This window comes from Balaenoptera musculus, chromosome 2, assembly GCF_009873245.2.
Source record: "Balaenoptera musculus isolate JJ_BM4_2016_0621 chromosome 2, mBalMus1.pri.v3, whole genome shotgun sequence".
NCBI lineage: Eukaryota > Metazoa > Chordata > Mammalia > Artiodactyla > Balaenopteridae > Balaenoptera > Balaenoptera musculus.
In genome coordinates this window covers 166,629,387-166,647,383 of record NC_045786.1, presented here as the reverse complement: position 1 = coordinate 166,647,383, position 17,997 = coordinate 166,629,387, and the positions used below count along the sequence as shown (strand labels likewise).

At 52.5% G+C, this 17,997-nt stretch overlaps 1 protein-coding gene across 3 annotated transcripts in view; it reads left to right on the top strand.

Annotated features, from left to right (window-relative positions):
• Window positions 1-314: 314 nt before the first annotated feature.
• CLMN (calmin) overlaps window positions 315-17,997 on the top strand; it is a 124,916-nt gene continuing 107,233 nt past the window's right edge. For all 3 annotated transcript variants that reach the window (XM_036842163.1, XM_036842164.1, XM_036842162.1), the window contains exon 1: window positions 315-457. In XM_036842163.1, coding sequence (XP_036698058.1) covers window positions 376-457 — 82 coding nt within the window. In that variant the 5' untranslated portion in view covers window positions 315-375. The remainder of the gene's footprint in view (window positions 458-17,997) is intronic.

Sequence of the window (17,997 nt, the reverse complement as noted above, 5' to 3'; positions counted from 1 at the left end):
GCCCACCGCCCCCTGAGACATCACAATCGGAGGGCCGGGACCCCGCGCCTCATTACCAACCCGTCTGCAACCAAACAATCCAAGCAACAGACACCCCGGAAAAAAAAAAAAAAGAAACCAGCCGGAGTCCAGCCTCCCTCCCCGCCCCTCCCCCTCGTCCCCCGGGGCCCCCGCCCCCGGATGGGGGAGTGAGCGCGAGCCAGGCGCCCCGCGCCCGTCCGCTGCCCGCCCCGCCCGCGCCCCGCCCGCGCCCGCGCTCCTCCGGCTCCGCGGCGCCCTCGCCGGGTGCGTGCCGCTTGCACGCCCGCCCGCCCGGCTCTCCGCGCCCGCCGCCCGCGCCCGGCCCCGGCGCCCCGGCCCTGCTGCCCGCGCTTCATGGCTGCGCACGAATGGGACTGGTTCCAGCGCGAGGAGCTCATCGGACAGATCAGCGACATCCGAGTCCAGAACCTTCAAGGTAACGCGCCGAGCCTCCCCGGAGAGGGGCGCGGATCGGGGGAGCCCGGAGCCCCGGGAGCGGCTCCTCCCACCCCCACCGAGGAAGCCCCGAACCGCGCCGCCCCCTGCCCCGTCCTGACCGGGTCATGTCACTTACGGAGGGGAAGGGGGTCGAGATACCCTCCCCCAAACCCCGGCATTGCCGCCCCAGCCAAATGAACAGTGGCCCAGGGGGCGGGGAGGCACACGTGTGTGTGTGTGTGTGTGTGTGTGTGTGTGTGTGTGTGTCGGGGGGGGGAGCATCCCATTTGCTTGCGGGGGGCGGGGGCGTCACGATTCCCCCTCCAGCCGCAGCTGCGAGTTTGGAGAAGTTTGTACTTGGGCCCTTGGGGGCGGCGGGCCAGGTCAGGGAGGGGAGGAGAAAGTGAGATTGCGTGTGTGCGTGCGTATGTGTGTGTTTGTGTGTGTGTTTGTGTGTGTGTGTGTGCGCGGCCCAGGTCAGGGAGGGGAGGAGAAAGTGAGATTGCGTGTGTGCGTGTGTGTGCGCGTGTGTGTGTGTGCGTGTGTGTGTGTGCGCGCGCGCGCGGCCCAGCTCAGGGAGGGGAGGAGAAAGTGAGGTTGCGTGTGTGCGCGCGCGTGTGTGTGTGCGTGTGTGTTTGTGCGTGTGTGTGTGTGTGTCTGAGTTCGCACAATTCCTAAGTACCTCCGGGGCTAGGGGAACTGAATGGGGCGCGGCGCCTTGGGGTGGACGCGGGAGAAAGAGGTCAGAGGCACGGATCGGTGGGGTCAGGTGGCCTCTTTGTTCGGGGAGCTGCCCCTCCCCTGGCCCGGGGGTCACCAGGGCGGGGGTGGGAGGGTGGGGTAAGAGCGAGAGGCCCGCCGGCCGGCGCGGGACGCTGGGACCTGCGTCTGCCTTGGGACAAGGTGAAAGACACGCTCGGGAGCCGGCAGGTCTGACAAGGGCTGGTGGTGGTGGTGGTGGTGGGGTCTCCCGCCACAGATGAAACGAATTTATCTTCCAGAGGAGTTTGTTCATTGTGGAAACTTAGCACAAACATATTTAAAGGAAAAAATTCACCAACAATCACCCCATAACCCATGCACCCCCCCCCACACACACACACGAAGAAAGCCGCTTTTCATGGAGGTGTACTTCCAGCCTCTCTCTTTTCATATGTGGACTTTGCAGAACTGGACAGAGTTCCACCTTCCGCCTCTCTTCACCCACATAGACCTGGACAGGGAAGTTTAGAAGCTTCCTCTGCCGGCTTGGGTTTCTAGAGATTGCAGGGTCAGGGGGCGGCTCAGAGAGAGCTGGGAGGCCTGGGCAGAGAGGGGGTGGGGTGGTGTTTCCCCCCCCTCTCATCCCAAGCAGGTGCCCTGCCTTTACTGCTGGAGGGCAGAGAGCCCCAGCGGGCAGGGTGCAGTCTTGGGGGGTGACTAGGCAGTCAAGTTTAAACATTACACCTGATAAAATGTTTCCTGGGAGCCCACATGGCCTGCTCCACCCCTAGGCTGGGCAAGGACAGTGCAGGCAGAGGTGACCTGCAGTGGGGAGGAGGGGAGCCTAGTGCACTGGACACTGGAAACTGAGTTTGCTCTGGGCTCCCCTGATTTTTTCTGCTGTGATTTGTGTAAAGCAAGGAGGATTGAGCTGGAGATGCTGAAAATGATCTTTTTCGATAAGCCTCACGTCTGGGTCCTGTTGCCTGAGAACTGACATCCTATTTTCGGGGTGGGTGTTAGTATCTTTTGCTGAGATGGCATCTGGTTTGGGCTGTCAGGTTGTGTGTGTGTGTGTGTGTGTGTGTGTGTGTGTGTGTGTCTTAGGCAATCAGTGGGTGTTTATTAAGCACATACGAACCAATTCTTGGTGCAACAACTTCCTGCACTCCTCAACTCTCTGTAAAAAGGAGATCGACTTTTGTGAAGGGATGTTCAACAATATGAGCAGCTAGTTACACCTGGAACAGTGAGAGAAGGCTTCACTCAATGGGGACAATTTGAAATGGGTCTTGAGGGTTGGGTAGGAGTTCACTGAGTGGGCTCCTCTCTCTCAGCTCCCAGTGAACTGTCCTCACTTTTAGGCAATTGCCAATTGCAATTTGAACATCAATGGGCTTTGCCGTTTAAAAAAAATAAACTTTTAAACTTTATGTATATTAATGATTATGTACATGTATATAAAATATGCATTAATCTCAAGTACAAGCCCAACACATTTTTATGTATGGATACACCTGTGTAACCATTGCCTAGATCAAGATGTAGAAGTTTTCTAGTACCCCGGATGGATGCTTTGTCTCCCTTCCCACTTCCCCCCTCCAACAAAGCAGCTACTATTTTTATCTTTATTGCTGTAGTTTTGCCTCTAGAACTTCTTATAAAATTGAATAGCACAGTATATATACTCTTTTGAAATGGCCTTTTTTTGCTCCACATTATGTTGGTGCGATTCATCCACTTTCTTGCTTGTATCAGTAGCTCCTTTTTTAAGAGAGTTTTTATAAAACTACTGAGGCAGTTTTACATATTGTAAAATTCAACCTGCTTTAAGTTTATAATTCAATGATTTTTAGTAACTCTGCAGAGTTGTGCAAACATCCCAACAATGCAGTTGGAGAACACTTTCATTACCTGCTAACGGCCCCTAGTGCCCAGCATCTGTGTCAGTCTCGCTCCCAGCCCTAGATCCAGGCTGTCCATAGTTCATCCAGGCTGTACCACAGTTTGTTCATCTGTTCTTCGGTGAGGGACGTTTGGGTGGTTTGCAGCTGGGGGCTGTCCTCAGTGGATGGAGCTGTCAGTCCCGGCGGGCGCTGTGGAGTTGCTGCCCAGCGTCGCTGAGGAGGGGCTAGGAGAGGCGGTGGGCCAGGAATCTGTCTTGTCTCTCTCCATCTTTCCCTTGGCATCCCCGTCTCTTAAGGATGCTAAACAACCATTTTCTCTCCTTGTCTCTGTGGTGCTCAGGAAGTCCAGCCAAAGGGCTGGGTGCAGAAGGCAGCCCTCGCCATGCTTAGGACGTCTGCCCAAACCAGCTGGTGGGTGTTGGCCGGCCCTGGACGTATCTGGGTGACATGTGGGCCATGGGCGGGGGCCTTGTTCATCTGAACTCGGCATGGGTGGTAGTCAGGAGTCCAGGCAGAAGGGTTGTTTTTCAAGCTCTGTGCTTCTTTCCCGAGCACAGGTAGAAGCAGTTGTCATGGTGATGGGACGCTGGGTACAGGGGAATTTCACAAATCTGCCATCATAGGGACTGAGGCGGATCCCCAGCTTCCATCAGGCTTTTGTCTGTGGCCCTGTAGAATTGTGGAATCCATGCAAATATGACTGTGCTGTCACCAGACCATCCCCCAGGTCGGGGGGAGCAGGGCAGAAAGCGTGGCCTCTCCCAGGAGGGCTGTGACAACTCGCTGTACCTGACACATGGGCACATGAAGTCCTCTTGATGTGCTCACTTCGATGGCTCATAAAAGTGTCTGTAAATGAAGGACTCCCTGGCAGGGAGCATGGATGGCCATCTGGGCGAAGCTGCCTGTGCCACCCTCACAGGGTCCTTCGCAAGGAAACGGGGGCGGCCCAGCCGTTGACCTTTTCGGAGGGGAGAATGTGGAATTGCGGGATGTGGACAGCCTCCGCCCGGTGGCCCCCACCTCCTTGGAGCCTCATGGGGTAGAGCTGAGGTTGGAGGCGGCGCTTCAGGTCTGTGCCTTAGTTCTCAGCCGGGCTGTGGGCGGCAGGGGCTCCGGTGCCCTTCCGATGACAAGGCTGCTTGGCTGCCCCACCCCCTCTTTGACTTGGCCTGAGGGTCCAGCTGAATGCTCCACCAGTTCCGGGGTCCCCTGACTCTTGGTCCAAGGCAGGTGTCAGGCCAGGGTTTGGAAGATGCTCCCGTTTCTGTAGGGAGCCTCCACCACCCCCAGGATTCACAGTCCTTCTCTGCTGAGCTTAGCAAACATGTGCCAAGCATCTAGCATCGTGCAGACACCAGGGAATGCAGACTTGGTTCTTGTCCCTGCCTTGAAGGAGCGTGAAGCCATCACGGCACCCGGCCAGACCGGGGTTGGGATTTTCTGCTTCTGGCAGCACAGACGTCCGTTCAGTTCGGGACCGTCTCCTGTTGCTCTGGCGCCTGCTGGGTCTGATGCTGTGAACTTTGACCTCATTGTTCCGAGCGACTTGGCCAGAGTTGGAGGTGGATGGAGTTAGATTAGGCTGGGCACACATAAGGCTTTCCCACTGCACCTCTGGGGCAGCCAGCTAGGTAGGGGTGTCCGGCGCTGCCAGCTAGGTAGGGGTGTCCGGCGCTGCCAGCTGGGCCCCGCCGGCTGGAGCCCCCTGAACAGCATCCCTCCCCCTCTGCCTCAGCGTCTCCCTCAGTCAGAAGTTCTTGGGAAGCGGTACCACCCAGGGTTAGCAAACAGAAACTGTGACTCAGGGCACTTGGAATCGACTGCCAAACAGAGGTAGTAACAGTGAACCCGACTTCCAGCAGCCTGCGTGCCAGGCACGGCGCAAACTGCTGTGTTTAATGCTTTCTGCAAGCCTTTGAGGCTGTTTCAGAAGTGGAGAGGTAGAATGACTTGCCCAGGGTCATGGGCTTGTAAGTGGAGCTGGGCTTTGAACCTGGGGCAGAGTAGGCTGCATTTCTCATCCCACTGGCTCTGTAAATCTTGGGCAAAGGCGGCACGGGTGAAGGAGCTGGTAGCCTCAGGGTTGGGAGCTGGGAGGGCCTCTCAGAGTGGGGGCATTGGAACCAGCCCTCGAGGGCAGAGCAGAAACTTGACTGCATGAGTTCCGTGCTGCACAACCCCGTAGGCAGGAAGGTGGCTGGGATCTCCTGAAGGCAGGCTCGGGGGCAGGACTGTGCCTGCGTGCTCAAGATGGGCCCTTGCCTTGTTACCCACTTCCTCCTTTCCTTCCACCGGCCCAGGCCCAGCCCAGGCCCTCCTCACGCCTGCCCAGACTCCGCAATGACCTCTTTATGGCTCCGGGCCTCGTGTCACCTCCTTCAAGCCACCCACCACCCAGCCACCAACACACGTCCCTGCTAATGCCTTCAGCGGGTCTCCACGGCCAACCTGCGGGCCCAGGGCAGCTCCTGTTCACCCCGCACTAATAGCATCATTGCCCACAAATACCGGCATGTAAGAAAGGTCAGGCTGCACTGGTTTACTGGGTCAAGTCCAAGCCCCTTTGCCTGACGGGCGAGGCCCTCTGGGGTCTGGCTCGAGATGCCACACCAGCCTCCCCTCCCACTCCCCGCACCCAGTACCCTCCCCTCCCAGTCCTTAGATTCTTATCTCCAAACCTCTAGACCTCCTGTGCAGACAGCCACGGGATTAGGGATGTCGCCGTGGTCAAGGTTATCCAGCCGAGAGGGAATCTTTCCTGCTTCTGTCTCCCTCAGCTCTTCCAAGAGCACAGCACAGCAAGCTGCTGGAGGTTTCTGTATAAACACCAAAGAAAATCAAATTCAGAGGTTTCACCGTCCTCCAAGAACTTGCTTCCCATTAGGGCCCAGCCCAGGGGCTGTGTGCTTGGTTCTAAAGGATGAGTCAGCATGTAGAACATTGCTTTCAGCCCCCCAGCTGGAGTCAGGTCACTGGCTTTGAGTTAACTCTGGATTTTGCCCACAGAAGGCTGTGTTCCAGCCCTGGCTGCATCCCTCCCTCCGGGGGTGGATTCTTCTCGAGCAGCCTTTCCAGGTGGAGCCTTTGAGCAGCTGGGGAAGACACAGCCAGGACAGGGCAGCTGAAGGCCTGGGTCTGGGTCCTGGCTTTGCTGCTAACTTGCTGTGGGATCCTGGGAAATCTCTTCCCCTCCCGGGGCCTCAGTTTTCACATCTGCAAAAGGAGAGGGTTGGACTCTCAGGGGCTCACATGGCCCACCCCCGCCGAAGGTGGTGTAAGGAGGGTGGGACCTGGACAGAGATGCCCACGTAAAGCCATCGTCATCCCAGCCCCCGGAACACATGGGTGGGTGGCCGTCGTGTAGCTCTGGACACCGCTGAGCACAGCTGCCTGCGTTCCTGAATTCTTTTCACTGCCAGGTGCAGGAGACTCACTACCACTAAGGGTTCCGTGTAGAAAAGGTCGCAGTTCCTGAGCTCTGTTGTAAAAGTACATGTGGGTAAATGATGTACCTTCTTGGTTTATTCTTGGCTGATTAATTATGGTTTCTATGAAGAGCCCAGGAAAGGCCTGGGACACCTACTCTGAACCAGCTGGGCAGAGTTGAAGGTGCCCTCGGGGAGGTTTAGGGACCTGCCCACGGTCCTGGCAAACTGGGCAGAGGGGGGGCACGTCCTGCGCATGCACATTTGTGCTGAGGAACGTTCGAGACCAGGTAAAACAGAAACCCCTCACCGAAAGGGCTTGTCAGCCGTGAGAGGGAAGCCCTCCATCCAGAGGGCAGACCCCGGAAGAGGTTTCTCCCTGAATCCCTTGTTAGTGGCCACGGTCATGGTTGACCTTGACTCCATCAGAGCAGTCCCGCGGGGTGAGGTGAGGCTTCTGAGCAGATCCAGCGCTCTGGGGAAACAACCCTTTGCCCAAGAGGCCCAGATTACGTTAACCGCCCTCCCGGACTCGGGGAACACTCTGGCATTTAATTTCTGCCTGGAACAGCTGAGGCACTGGCATAGTCCTGCCCAACAAGCCAGAGGTCACGCCTGCTCCGCTTCAGAGCGGAAGAGAGAAAAAGAAAGCAATTCTCTTTTTAGTGGTTGAACCATTAAAAGTAAACTCCCGGTTCCCATAGAAACCTTTTCTTATTTCCCCCACCCCCTCCCCGCACCTCTTATTTTTTAAAACAGTGGTGGATTGTGTCAGTCACAGAAGGAATTAGAGGCAGCATCAAAAATCACAAGTGTGGCTTGAAAGAGTCTTTCACAGTTTTTTTCCCTCACTAGTCTGTCTGCTTCGCTTTTATTAATTTTTTTTTCCTATCAGAGCAGGGATTGGTGAACTACGGTCTGAAGGCTAGATCCAGCCGGCTACCTGTTTTGGGGAATAAAGTTTTATTGGAACACAGCCATGCCCATTTGATTGCATATTATCCAGGGCTGCTTTTGCACTTACAATGGCAATTGAGTAGTTGTGACAGAGGAGACCCACGAAACCAAAAATATTTACTCTCTGGCCCATTTGGAATGTGGGAATCCAGAGAGCCTCCTGTGGGGTGGCAGGGACCTTGTATTCTAGACCCAGACTCGGGGCACATGACCAGTAGGAGATGTTTGTGAATGGTCGCTGCATGTGTAACAGCCCAGCCTTCTTTGCAGAGGGCTGATACACGCCTGGAGTGGGTTCTGTGCCCGCTTTAGAAATGGGCTTCCCCACTGGAAGCCTGGCCATTTGTTCAAATAATAGTTATTGAGTCCTCCCGGTAATGCTGGGAGCTGGGATGGAGGGATGGATGGGACACTCTGGGAGTCCCTAGAACACAGCGGACACGGGCATCATGAGGCTAAGATGAGCATCTTAGGACTGAGGATGGCAACGTGTGTGCAGCCAGGAGTGTGGGGGGAGGGGAGGCGTGATGCAGCCTTAAGGGTGGTGGCCCGGAAAAACCTGTAATCCCAAAGGCAGGCCTGGAAAAACCTGTAATCCCAAAGGCAGGCCTGGAAAAACCTGTAATCCCAAAGGCAGGCAGTGTGGAACCAGGGGGTAGGGGAGTGTGGTAGGGGTTTGGGAGGGGCCTCTCTGGTGGGATTGCAGCCAGCGTTGGGGGGGGGGGCCAGTGCAGGGGGGTGGGTCCCAGAGGACCCACGCAGCTGCATTCCCCTTGACTGCTTCTTGGAGGTGACGGTCCAAAGCCCCGAGGACCAGGAAAAGCCAGGGAGGATTTGGGGAATTTTGCAGAATCCCTGGAGTCATTCTGGTGTCAAGCAGCTCCTGCAGAACTGGGGGATCTAACTGGAAGACACTGGGGATCCGATGACATCATGCCCCACTCCTGCTTCCCCCTCCTGGGGGGCCCTCCAAGTAGGCAGGAGCCTTTGCAATATTTATATCCCTTTTAAACTATTTTTAATCTTCTATGGTATGACATACTTAAAAAGCAGCAGCATTCTGTGGCCTTCTTGTTGGGAACTGGGGCGAGGTGGGGAGAGGGCACAGAGATGGCCCGACAGTTTGGTGGTGAAATAAGTTAGCCCTCCGATGGGCTCCTCCACCGGCCCCTCCCTCACCTCCCGCATCCTCAAGCGTCTCTCTCATCTACACCTTTCCTTTCTTGCCTGCTTTTGCGAACCTTCTCCTTGTCAGTTGCTAGGACCACTGTTGTCCTGCCTCCAGCTTCCCGGGTCCCGCTTCAGCCCTGAGATCCAGAAGTCTTTCCCTCGCCAAGTCCGTCCTCTACCCAGACTCCTCTTTGCCCTCAGGCAGAAACCCTGCTGTGTGTTCTGGGCGCCCTCACTTCTGTCCTTTCTGGAATCAACCAGCTGCACCCGGAAATCATCCTGTTTATCCCACAAACCACTCCTTTCTCATCCCTGTACCTTTGTCTGCATGGCTCCTTCTGCAGAGAATGACCGTGGCCGCACCTACGGCAGCCTCCCTATACCCCGCCTCGGGGGAATTCACAGCCACCTCCCCTGGACCTCCTGCCGCCCAGCCCTGAGTAGGTCCCTAGAGGAGTGCATGCATTTTTGTCCCGCCAGCCCCCAACACGGAGTAGGTCGCCAGAACTGTTTGCCAAACTATTGTCGACTGAACTATCCTAATCCTAACTATCCACATCCTAATCCCCAGAACCTGGGAATGTGTTACCTTCCTGGGTAAGAGGGACTTTGCAGATGTGATTAAGTATAGGATCTTGAGATGATCCCAGGTTATCTAGGTGGGTCCCATCAATCACAAGCATCCTTATAAGAGGGAGGCAAGAGGGTCAGAGAGGAGATATGTTGATGGAAGCAGAGGGCATAGCGATGCCGTTGCTGGAAGGAGCCGTGAGCCACGGAATGCAGGCAGCCTCTAGGAGCTGGAAAAGAGAAGGAAATGGATATTTTCCTCGGGCCTCAAGGAACACAGTCCCGCTGATAATTTTGATGTTAGCCTGTCAAACCCATTGTGGACCCCTTACCTCCAGAACTGTAAGATAATAAATTTGTGTTTTTTTTTTTTTTTTTAATTTTATTTATTTATTTATTTATGGCTGTGTTGGGTCTTCGTTTCTGTGCGAGGGCTTTCTCTAGTTGCAGCAAGCGGGAGCCACTCTTCATCGCGATGCGCGGGCCTCTCACTATCACGGCCTCTCTTGTTGCGGAGCACAGGCTCCAGATGCGCAGGCTCAGCAACTGTGACTCACGGGCCTAGTTGCTCCACGGCATGTGGGATCTTCCCAGACCAGGGCTCGAACCCGTGTCCCCTGCATTGGCAGGCAGATTCTCAACCACTGCGCCACCAGGGAAGCCCAAATTTGTGTTGTTTTAAACCTCTAAGAATGTGGTAATTGGTGACAGCAGCAACAGGAAACTGATACATGAATGAATTACAAGTGGCTTATCAAGCCTTCTCCTTTTTCCTGGAAGAAACACATCTGGGGGACATTTGCACACCTGGAGTACCCTTTAGGTTCTGTGGGAGTGTGGTGGACACCCAGGGTGGTGGCGCTGAGCTGAGTTTGAGCCAGGAGTGCAGAGACCTGGGCTCTGGTCACAGGGTTGGCGCTGCTCGGTTGTGGAACCTGGGAAGGCTGCCTGACCAAGGGCAGCAGGGCAGGACTTGAGCGGACAAGAGAGGGAGCCTGTCTGGGCCTACAGAGACTCTCTGCCCAGAGGTCCAAATGCAGCAGTGCTGTGATCCGAGATACACACCGGGCTGTGAATAACCAGGGGACGATGTCATGGGCTGGCCCTGTGGCCTATGTCCTGTGGCCCTGGTGGTGTGGATGGTCCAGCAGGAAGAGGGTGATGTCACAGCAGCCTCCAGGTACATACCCTGTTGTGTGGACCCTGGGATTCAACACGCTCCGGCATCAATAACATCTCTGTTCTAATCCTTGTGTTGTTTTAGAGTTGAGATACATGAACTCTGGAAATGCTGATAACCCCGAGTGAGTCAAGTCTGGAATATTTTGGATAAACATTCTTCTATTTCATGTGAAATATCAAAGTCTATTCAGAAAACAAGAGAGCATCATTAGAGGATTGGCTGATATGCAGTTCCTGATTTTTGGCTACATTACATCAAGCATTAAACATACAATTATGAGGAACTTAAATTCCCAGAGGATGGAAGGAAAACCCTAATCATGCCTCACTGTTTAAGTATGGTTGAATGACATCATACTGTACGTCTGTTATTTCATTTATTTTCCTGAACTTCCCCTCTCTGCTTAGTTGAAGGTCACCCCATAACCTTCATTGCTCTGGTTCCATCGGCTCCATGGTATTGTTTATGAAACCAATAGTGATCATTGATAATGACACTTCCATTTTTTCTCTTTCTACTTATTTTTATAAAACAAGGATGAATTGCAATCGAATGTTCCAGTAACTCCCCAAACATGTGGTACAATGAAGATGGCAGTGTAGCTAAAAGGCTCCCCTGTGCTGTAGCTTGGCCCCTTCCTTGTCAGGGTGATTTAGCCAAGATGCAGCTTGAGTGACTAAAGAGAATTTGGGGCATTGCTGTCGTAAAATGTATAATATAGAGTACAGGTTCTATAAAAATCAGCTAAGTCAGGGGTTGTCTTAACTGATTATAGGGCATTGATGTTGTGATTATGGGGAGTCTGGGGGATGGGGGTTGACCCCTTGCTGGATCCTGCACCGCATCTTCCAAATAACCCCTGTGGTGGGCATTATTATCTATCCCCCCAGAAACTAAGGCTGAGCAAGGGTGTCATGATTGCCAAGCTACTGAGCTAGTAAGCGGTAGAACCAGGAATCAGAACCAAGTCTGGGAAGAGGGAGTAAGTTGCGGGGAGGGGATGTTAAGAGGGGAGACTGATGGGATGTGGACTTGGGGGAGGGGAGAGACTTGATGAGCCCTGGCTCAAGGCCCCGCTGGCTGTGGACGGGGCACTTGATTTGCAACCCAGGAAGAAAGCTGGGCCAGGCTAAAGGCTGTTTGGCAAGCAGTCAGCCAGCCTCGGGTATTGCTTCTTATCAGAGTGGGCTCGGTGACTCTGCTGTTTATAGTCACGTACATACCACGCTCCTCACACTGGGACAAAGTAAAGTCTAAATTCCTAACTGATGATTCCTGACTAGTGATTCCCAGGGGCAGATCTGGGAATTGCAGGGACAAGGATCCCCTTTTCAGAGGTTGAGAAGACGAAATCCTTGTAACCTTGAATTATGGCAGAGGTGACTGGAGACAGCCGTGGGAAACCAGCCTGCCATCCTCATCCTGGGCCGTACTATGGCCATGGCAGATTATAAAGCACAGTCATCCCCATTACATCATTTTCATTCTCCTGGAACCCTCTGAGGCTGGTGTCATAGCCCCACTCTACAGATGCAGACACTGAGGCCCAGCGGAGTTCAACCGCTTTGCCCTGTCCCACAGCTAGTGAGCAGCAGTCTGAGGTTTCCTTCCGCACTCTGGTGTCTGGGACTTTGGACCTGCATACCCACCAGCACTTGCTGAGGCTGGTCTGTGCAAGGTTATTCACTTTCCCTTCATGTACACAAGGGACTGTGTGTGTGGAGCTCTCCCTTGGAGAACCAGTCTGGCCTTTGAGCCTGACTCTGATCTAAAACAAAACGAAACATGATACCTTCCAAATCAAAGCTGAGGGCCTTGGACCTGGGTGGCAGTGTGGTGGCAGGCCTGGGTGATGGCCTCTTGAGTTCCCAGAAGTGTTATGGGCAAGAGCTAAGTAGTGGCATGTGATGACTCACTTGTGGGGCGGTGGGGGGATGAGGTGCCATGATGCCACAGGACCAATGATGGGCTGGCAGAGGGGGAGGCCAGGAACCAGACAAGTGTTACCCTTGATAGGTTGTGACCACCCAGGGTGGGCACTGCTGCACTTGGATTTGTTATTAGTGGTGGCTTGTTGACTGTTGGTTTGCCCTGGTAGACCAGAAGGCTCATTGGATCGGTCCCTGGGCCTAGCCTCCTGCCCCAGGCTCAGTGTGTGCTCAGTTCATATTGGTTGAATATATGAATGGAGACTCAAAAGGAAAGTGTAGATTCTGGGATCTGGCAGAACTGGGGTCTAAGTTTTAGCCTCTTTTTAGTATTGCCTAGCTGTAGATAGTCTGAGCCTGACAATATCTTTTTGGTGAAGAGGGGGATAAACCCAACTTCTCTTAGTTGTGAGAACATTCGGTGATGTCACATGTCTTCATCAATGTCAGTTTCCCTCTCCCTTGCCTTTTCCAAGTCGTATGAGACTATAGTTCTCCAAGGTTTATATGAAAAACAGTGGTTCCCCCTTGTTGCCCCTTTTCCCAGAGGCAATCGCTTGCAAATTATTTTAGTGCAGCACTCCACAGCCTTTTTGGTACCAGGGACTGGTTTCGTGGAAGACAATTTTCCCAGGGACCGGGGCGGGGGTGGGTAGGTGGGGGGATATGGTTCAGGCGGTACTGCGAGCGATGGGGGGCGGCAGATGAAGCTTCGCTCGCTTGCCTGCCGCTCGCCTCCTGCTGTGCAGCCCGGTTCCTAACAGGCTACAGACCAGCACGGGCCTGTGGCCCAGGGGTTGGGGACCCCTGTTTTAGAGGATGATTTTGGTATTTTCTTCCATGTCTGTAAATAACATGCATGTATTCCTTGGTCTTGAGTTTTTGGTTCTAGGCTCCTATTTCCTACTATGGAAGGTAAGGACGTGGGTCTCCTTTTTACCTCTTTTAACCTCAGCTCTTTCCTGTCCTCCCAACTTCCTGGTATATTGTCATCATAATTTTGGTAAGATCAGTAATTGGGGTTTACACTGTTCGTACTAGATCAGTGAGATTCAGAGCTTTGTCGTGGAGTAAATTATGATCACCTCTCCTGCTGTACTTTCTGGTTTCCTTGGAGTTAAAAATTGTCTATTGTTGCTGGCATATGTGCTTAAATTCTTCCTCAAAGCCTGTTAGTGTTCTGGACAGCCCCTCACGTTGTTTGGATGCATCAGGTAAATTCTCTCCATTTCCTCTTCCCGAGCACTTCAGGATCCTGTGACCTGTCTCCAGTCTGGACTCACTGTCCCCCAAACCTGGGACCTGGCTGTTACCTGCTCCCTCTGTCACCATCACCTGTGGTTCCCTTCTCTCCTGGGTCAGACCTGCCATTTCCTGTCTGCCTCGTATGGCTTCGTCCCTTGAATACAGGAGCACATCCTTCCTGAGAAGGTGTGCCTAGGGGGTGAATTTTCTGAGAACTTGCACGTGGAAAAATCAGCTTATTCTCCACTAACTCTTTTTTTAAAAATATTTATTTATTTATTTTTTTGGTTGCGCCGGGTCTTAGTTGCGGTTCGTCGGCTCCTTAGTTGTAGCACATGAACTCGTAGTTGCGGCATGCATGTGGGATCTAGTTCCTTGACCAGGGATTGAACCCAGGCCCCCTGCATTGGGAGCATGGAGTCTTAACCACTTCACCACCAGGGAAGTCCCTCCACTAATTGTTGATTGCTAGATTAGCTAGGCATCAAATTCAAGGTTGGAAATCATTTTCCTTCCGAGTATTGAAAGCCTTGCTCCACTGCCTTCTGGCTTCCAGGATTGCAGTTGAGAAGCGTGAAGCCATTTTTGACTCTTTTTTGTGTGGCCTGTTTTGTTCTCTCTGGAAGCTTATAGAATCCTCTTTTTGTCCCCAGTGCCCTGAGACGTCAGGGTGACCAGCCTTGGTGCTGGCCTCTTTTCATCTGTCATGCTGAGCTCTTCTTAGTGAGACTCTTCCATCTGGAACTATGTCTTTCGGTTCTGGGAAATTTTCTTGGATTATTCCATCATGGTTTCTACTCCTTGGTTTTCTCTAATCTTCTAGAACTCCTTGTATTTGGATATTGGTCCTCCTGGACTAATCCTCCAATTTTCTTATCTTTTTCTATTTTCCATCCCTTTTGCTTTTTTGCTCTACTTTCTGGGAGATTGCATCAATTTTATACTCCATATTTTAATCTACCACATTTTTAATTTGCAAGAGCTCTCTTATTCTTTCTTTTTGAATTTTATTTCATTTTTTTAATACAGCAGGTTCTTATTAGTTATCTATTTTATACATATTAGTGTCTACATGTCAATCCCAATCTCCTAGTTCATCCCCCCACCCCCCCCACCCCCCATGAAGAGCTCTTTCTTATTCTTAAGAGAAGTCCAGAATCTTCTCTTCCACACTGACAATAGTGATGATGGACAGTGGTGGCCGGGGTGATGCTTTGAAAGGCAGTGGTTGAGAGCACTGAGCCACATGGCCTGGTTTGAATCTCACCTCCGCCACTTCCTTGCTTTGTGACTTCGAGCAAGTTATTTAATCTCATTATTCTTCAAACACCTCGTCTGCAAAATGCGAATAATAAGACTGATGTCTGCCTCAAGAGCTGCAGTGATTACAGGAGGGACTACACGGGGAGGGTTGAGAGCTGCCCATGCACATTGGATGTGCTGAAATGTGTGTGTTCCTTTTGCCTCTCCCTCTGTTTACTGCGTTTGTTTGGTGTGGAGCTTTCACATTAGAAACTTCTTTCTTTAGCTGGCTGAGTCATTCACAGTCCTTGGTTGGCTACTCATATTTAAGAGTTGGGAACTAAAAAGAATCCTGCAGGCTCTGAGCACAGGGGGCAGGGCTCCTTGACTAGAGCTCCTCTGATGGGTGCCCTGTGGGTTGTGTCACAGGGAACCCCGATGTCACTATTTTTAAGTCTTTCCTGCTGGGTGGGCAGACTCCCCACGGAAGGGTCTTACAGTCTCCTGTCTGGAGGGTGAAGGCCGAGCTGCTGGGGGTAAGGGCTGGGGGTCTGGGAGCTGAAAGAAGGAAGAGGGCTTAGGGCAGGGAGGTCCTCTGCATCCAATACGTGTATTGGATTAAGTGATTTTAATCTGCCTGTTTTGAGTACAATTCACACTGAGACCTTCTGTTTTACCCTCTTCAGGGAGTAAACTTCCAGTCTTGTGCCCGATGGAGGAGGGACGGTGTCCCCAGCTAGGAGACTTGTGGGAAGGGATACCAGGGCCTGTCTGGTTCTTTCCTCTAATCCTCTTTTTGCATTCCTCCATCCCAACCGCGTTTCTAGAGATACCTGTCACCACTCTTTCCTGAACCTTTGGGACATCCGTGTTGTATGTTGGGTTGGTTTTTGTCCTTTCTCGCTGCCACTTGGATATAGATTTCTTGAGTTTGGTAAATCAGGTATGAGAGGCTGGTCTTCTCTCCACCCTGCAGAATTTGTCCCTGTGTCCCCTTCTGTCCTTTCCATCCTGAAGGTTTCTATTCTATATACACAATACATCCAACAGACAAGATCCCTTTACTCTAGGTTTTAGTGGAGTTTCCAGATGGACTGGAGTTAGAGCCCATGTTCTGTGTGTCCTCTTCTCTGAGAAGTCACTCCCTCACCTTTCCAAGTGTCTCGGGACAGCCGCGGAGGAAGCTGGCAGGTGGGTGCTGCGTTCACCTTAGCCTTGAAGATTCCAAGTGTGAAGATGCTTGCTTGGCGATGTTCCCTTCCCTTTTGGCTGTTTTCCAGAGCCAGCTGCTGAATACTTGTTACCAGGAGACCTCGGGAAAATAGCAGGAGGGCTTCAGTCACCTGATGGCTATTTTTCCAGCCACACACTATGGTTACCTGGGGCTGGGGACCCAAGGCCTGGGGGTCAGGGATCTGGGTGGGTGGAAGGACTTCCTCCCATGAACTTGCCACTGAGATTCCCCCAGGCCTCAACACCCTGATCAGTGGGCTAAAAGCTCCTCTCAGCTTGACAGGTGGGGTTTTAATCAGAACCCTGGAGCTAACCTTTATGCGCTTGTTTTTGCTGTTCTTGTTTTAAAGCTGCAGCCTCTGCTGCCCACGGGTTGCCTTGGTGCCTCGGGAGACAAAAACCAAACCACTGAAGGGAACAGGTTGTTTGGTTTCTACATTATTTGATGTTGGAACCCTTCCTGCTTTTATAAAACCTTCCCAAGCCCAAAGCCACAGGCTACCTGGGGGAGAATTGGCTGGGGCCAGGCTTTGAAAGTTAAGCTATTCTTCATGGCAAGATTAAAGATTATCCTGCCTGAGCCTCCATCAGACACTGCCAGGCTGACTTGACTTGATAGTCTAGATTTTTGAGTGGGTTGGATTACCTGGGAGGAGGAGCACAGGGGAAACACCCTTTGAATAGTCCAGTAAAGACCGAATCAATACGTGACCCTCCAGAACCCCTGAAATGATGCCTCTTTATCCCGCAGCCCTTATCGAGTAAGCACAGTTGATCAATAAGAACAAAACCAGAGAAAGAAGAGCCTGCTTGGTCTACAGCAGAATGAGGTGTTGGAAACCATGGGTGAACTTGAATTTTAGCTCCTTCTCTTTGTAGCTGTAGGACGTTGGCCAAATTACGTGTCCCTGTGGAGTTTTGATCTCTTCCACCTGTAATGTGACTTCAATCGCAGGAATGCCCTCCCGGGGTTGTTTGGAGGATTCAGTGAAACTGTGAATGCTGAGTGCCCGATACTAATCAGGACCTTTTGATAAAATGTTTCTTTTTTTAATTAAAGTAAAAGAGGAATTGTGTTGGTATGGTGGTCGATGTTTGGGTAGGGGTTCAACTGAATGGCGTGAATGAATCCATCACTTAGTCAATATATGGAGGTCAGATTTGGTGTCTATACTCGGGGATCACGTCATGGAGACCACAGGGCAGTAGTTGACAAGCGCTAAGTAAGTTGTCTAGTTGGAGGCCTGGAGTCCCTTGGAGGCGGGCGAGATGATGGGGCCGAGCCATCCAGCAAGGTGCTGGCCGTGTAGCAGGACCTTGTGTTGGGTGGAGACTGAGGGGGGTTAGGTGGAGGTTGACAGGGCTGGCTCTCCAGGTGAGGGAGGAGGTTGGTACAAGCCAAGGTGCAGAGGCAGGAATGTGCTGGAGTCTTCAGAAGGTGACTGGTCCAGCCTGGGTGGGTGGGAAAAGGGCCCAGAGGGGACGGTGTTAGTGGATCCTCATTAATAACGAAGCGCCCTTTTGGACTCATTTTTTTCTCTGCCGCCATTTCACCCTGGGGGCATGGCCTGGGCTGGCCTCTGGCCAGTATTCCACAATGTGTAGGTATTGGGGGGATGCTCTTGGGTTTTGGAGCAGATGGTCCTTCTTGGGTGGGATGTTCCACGTGTTACAGGAGGTTTAGCATCCTTGGTTGAGCCCACAGAAATGCCAATCATGTGACGATCGAAATCTCCTTCCACTTGGGGGAGTGGTACCACCCATTTGAGTACTAACAGGGCACCATGTATGCAGATGAAAGGGGGAAGCTGTGCTTTTCCAAAGAGCCATCTCCACTCTCGTACACAGAGGAGCTATGGTAACTACGTGTGCCCCTCACTCAAAAGACTCTTTGAGAGGAACCTCCAGCTTTGAGGCTCTTGGAAAATCAATGGTTGATGTAATAGTTGTTCTGTGAATTGTGTCCATTATAA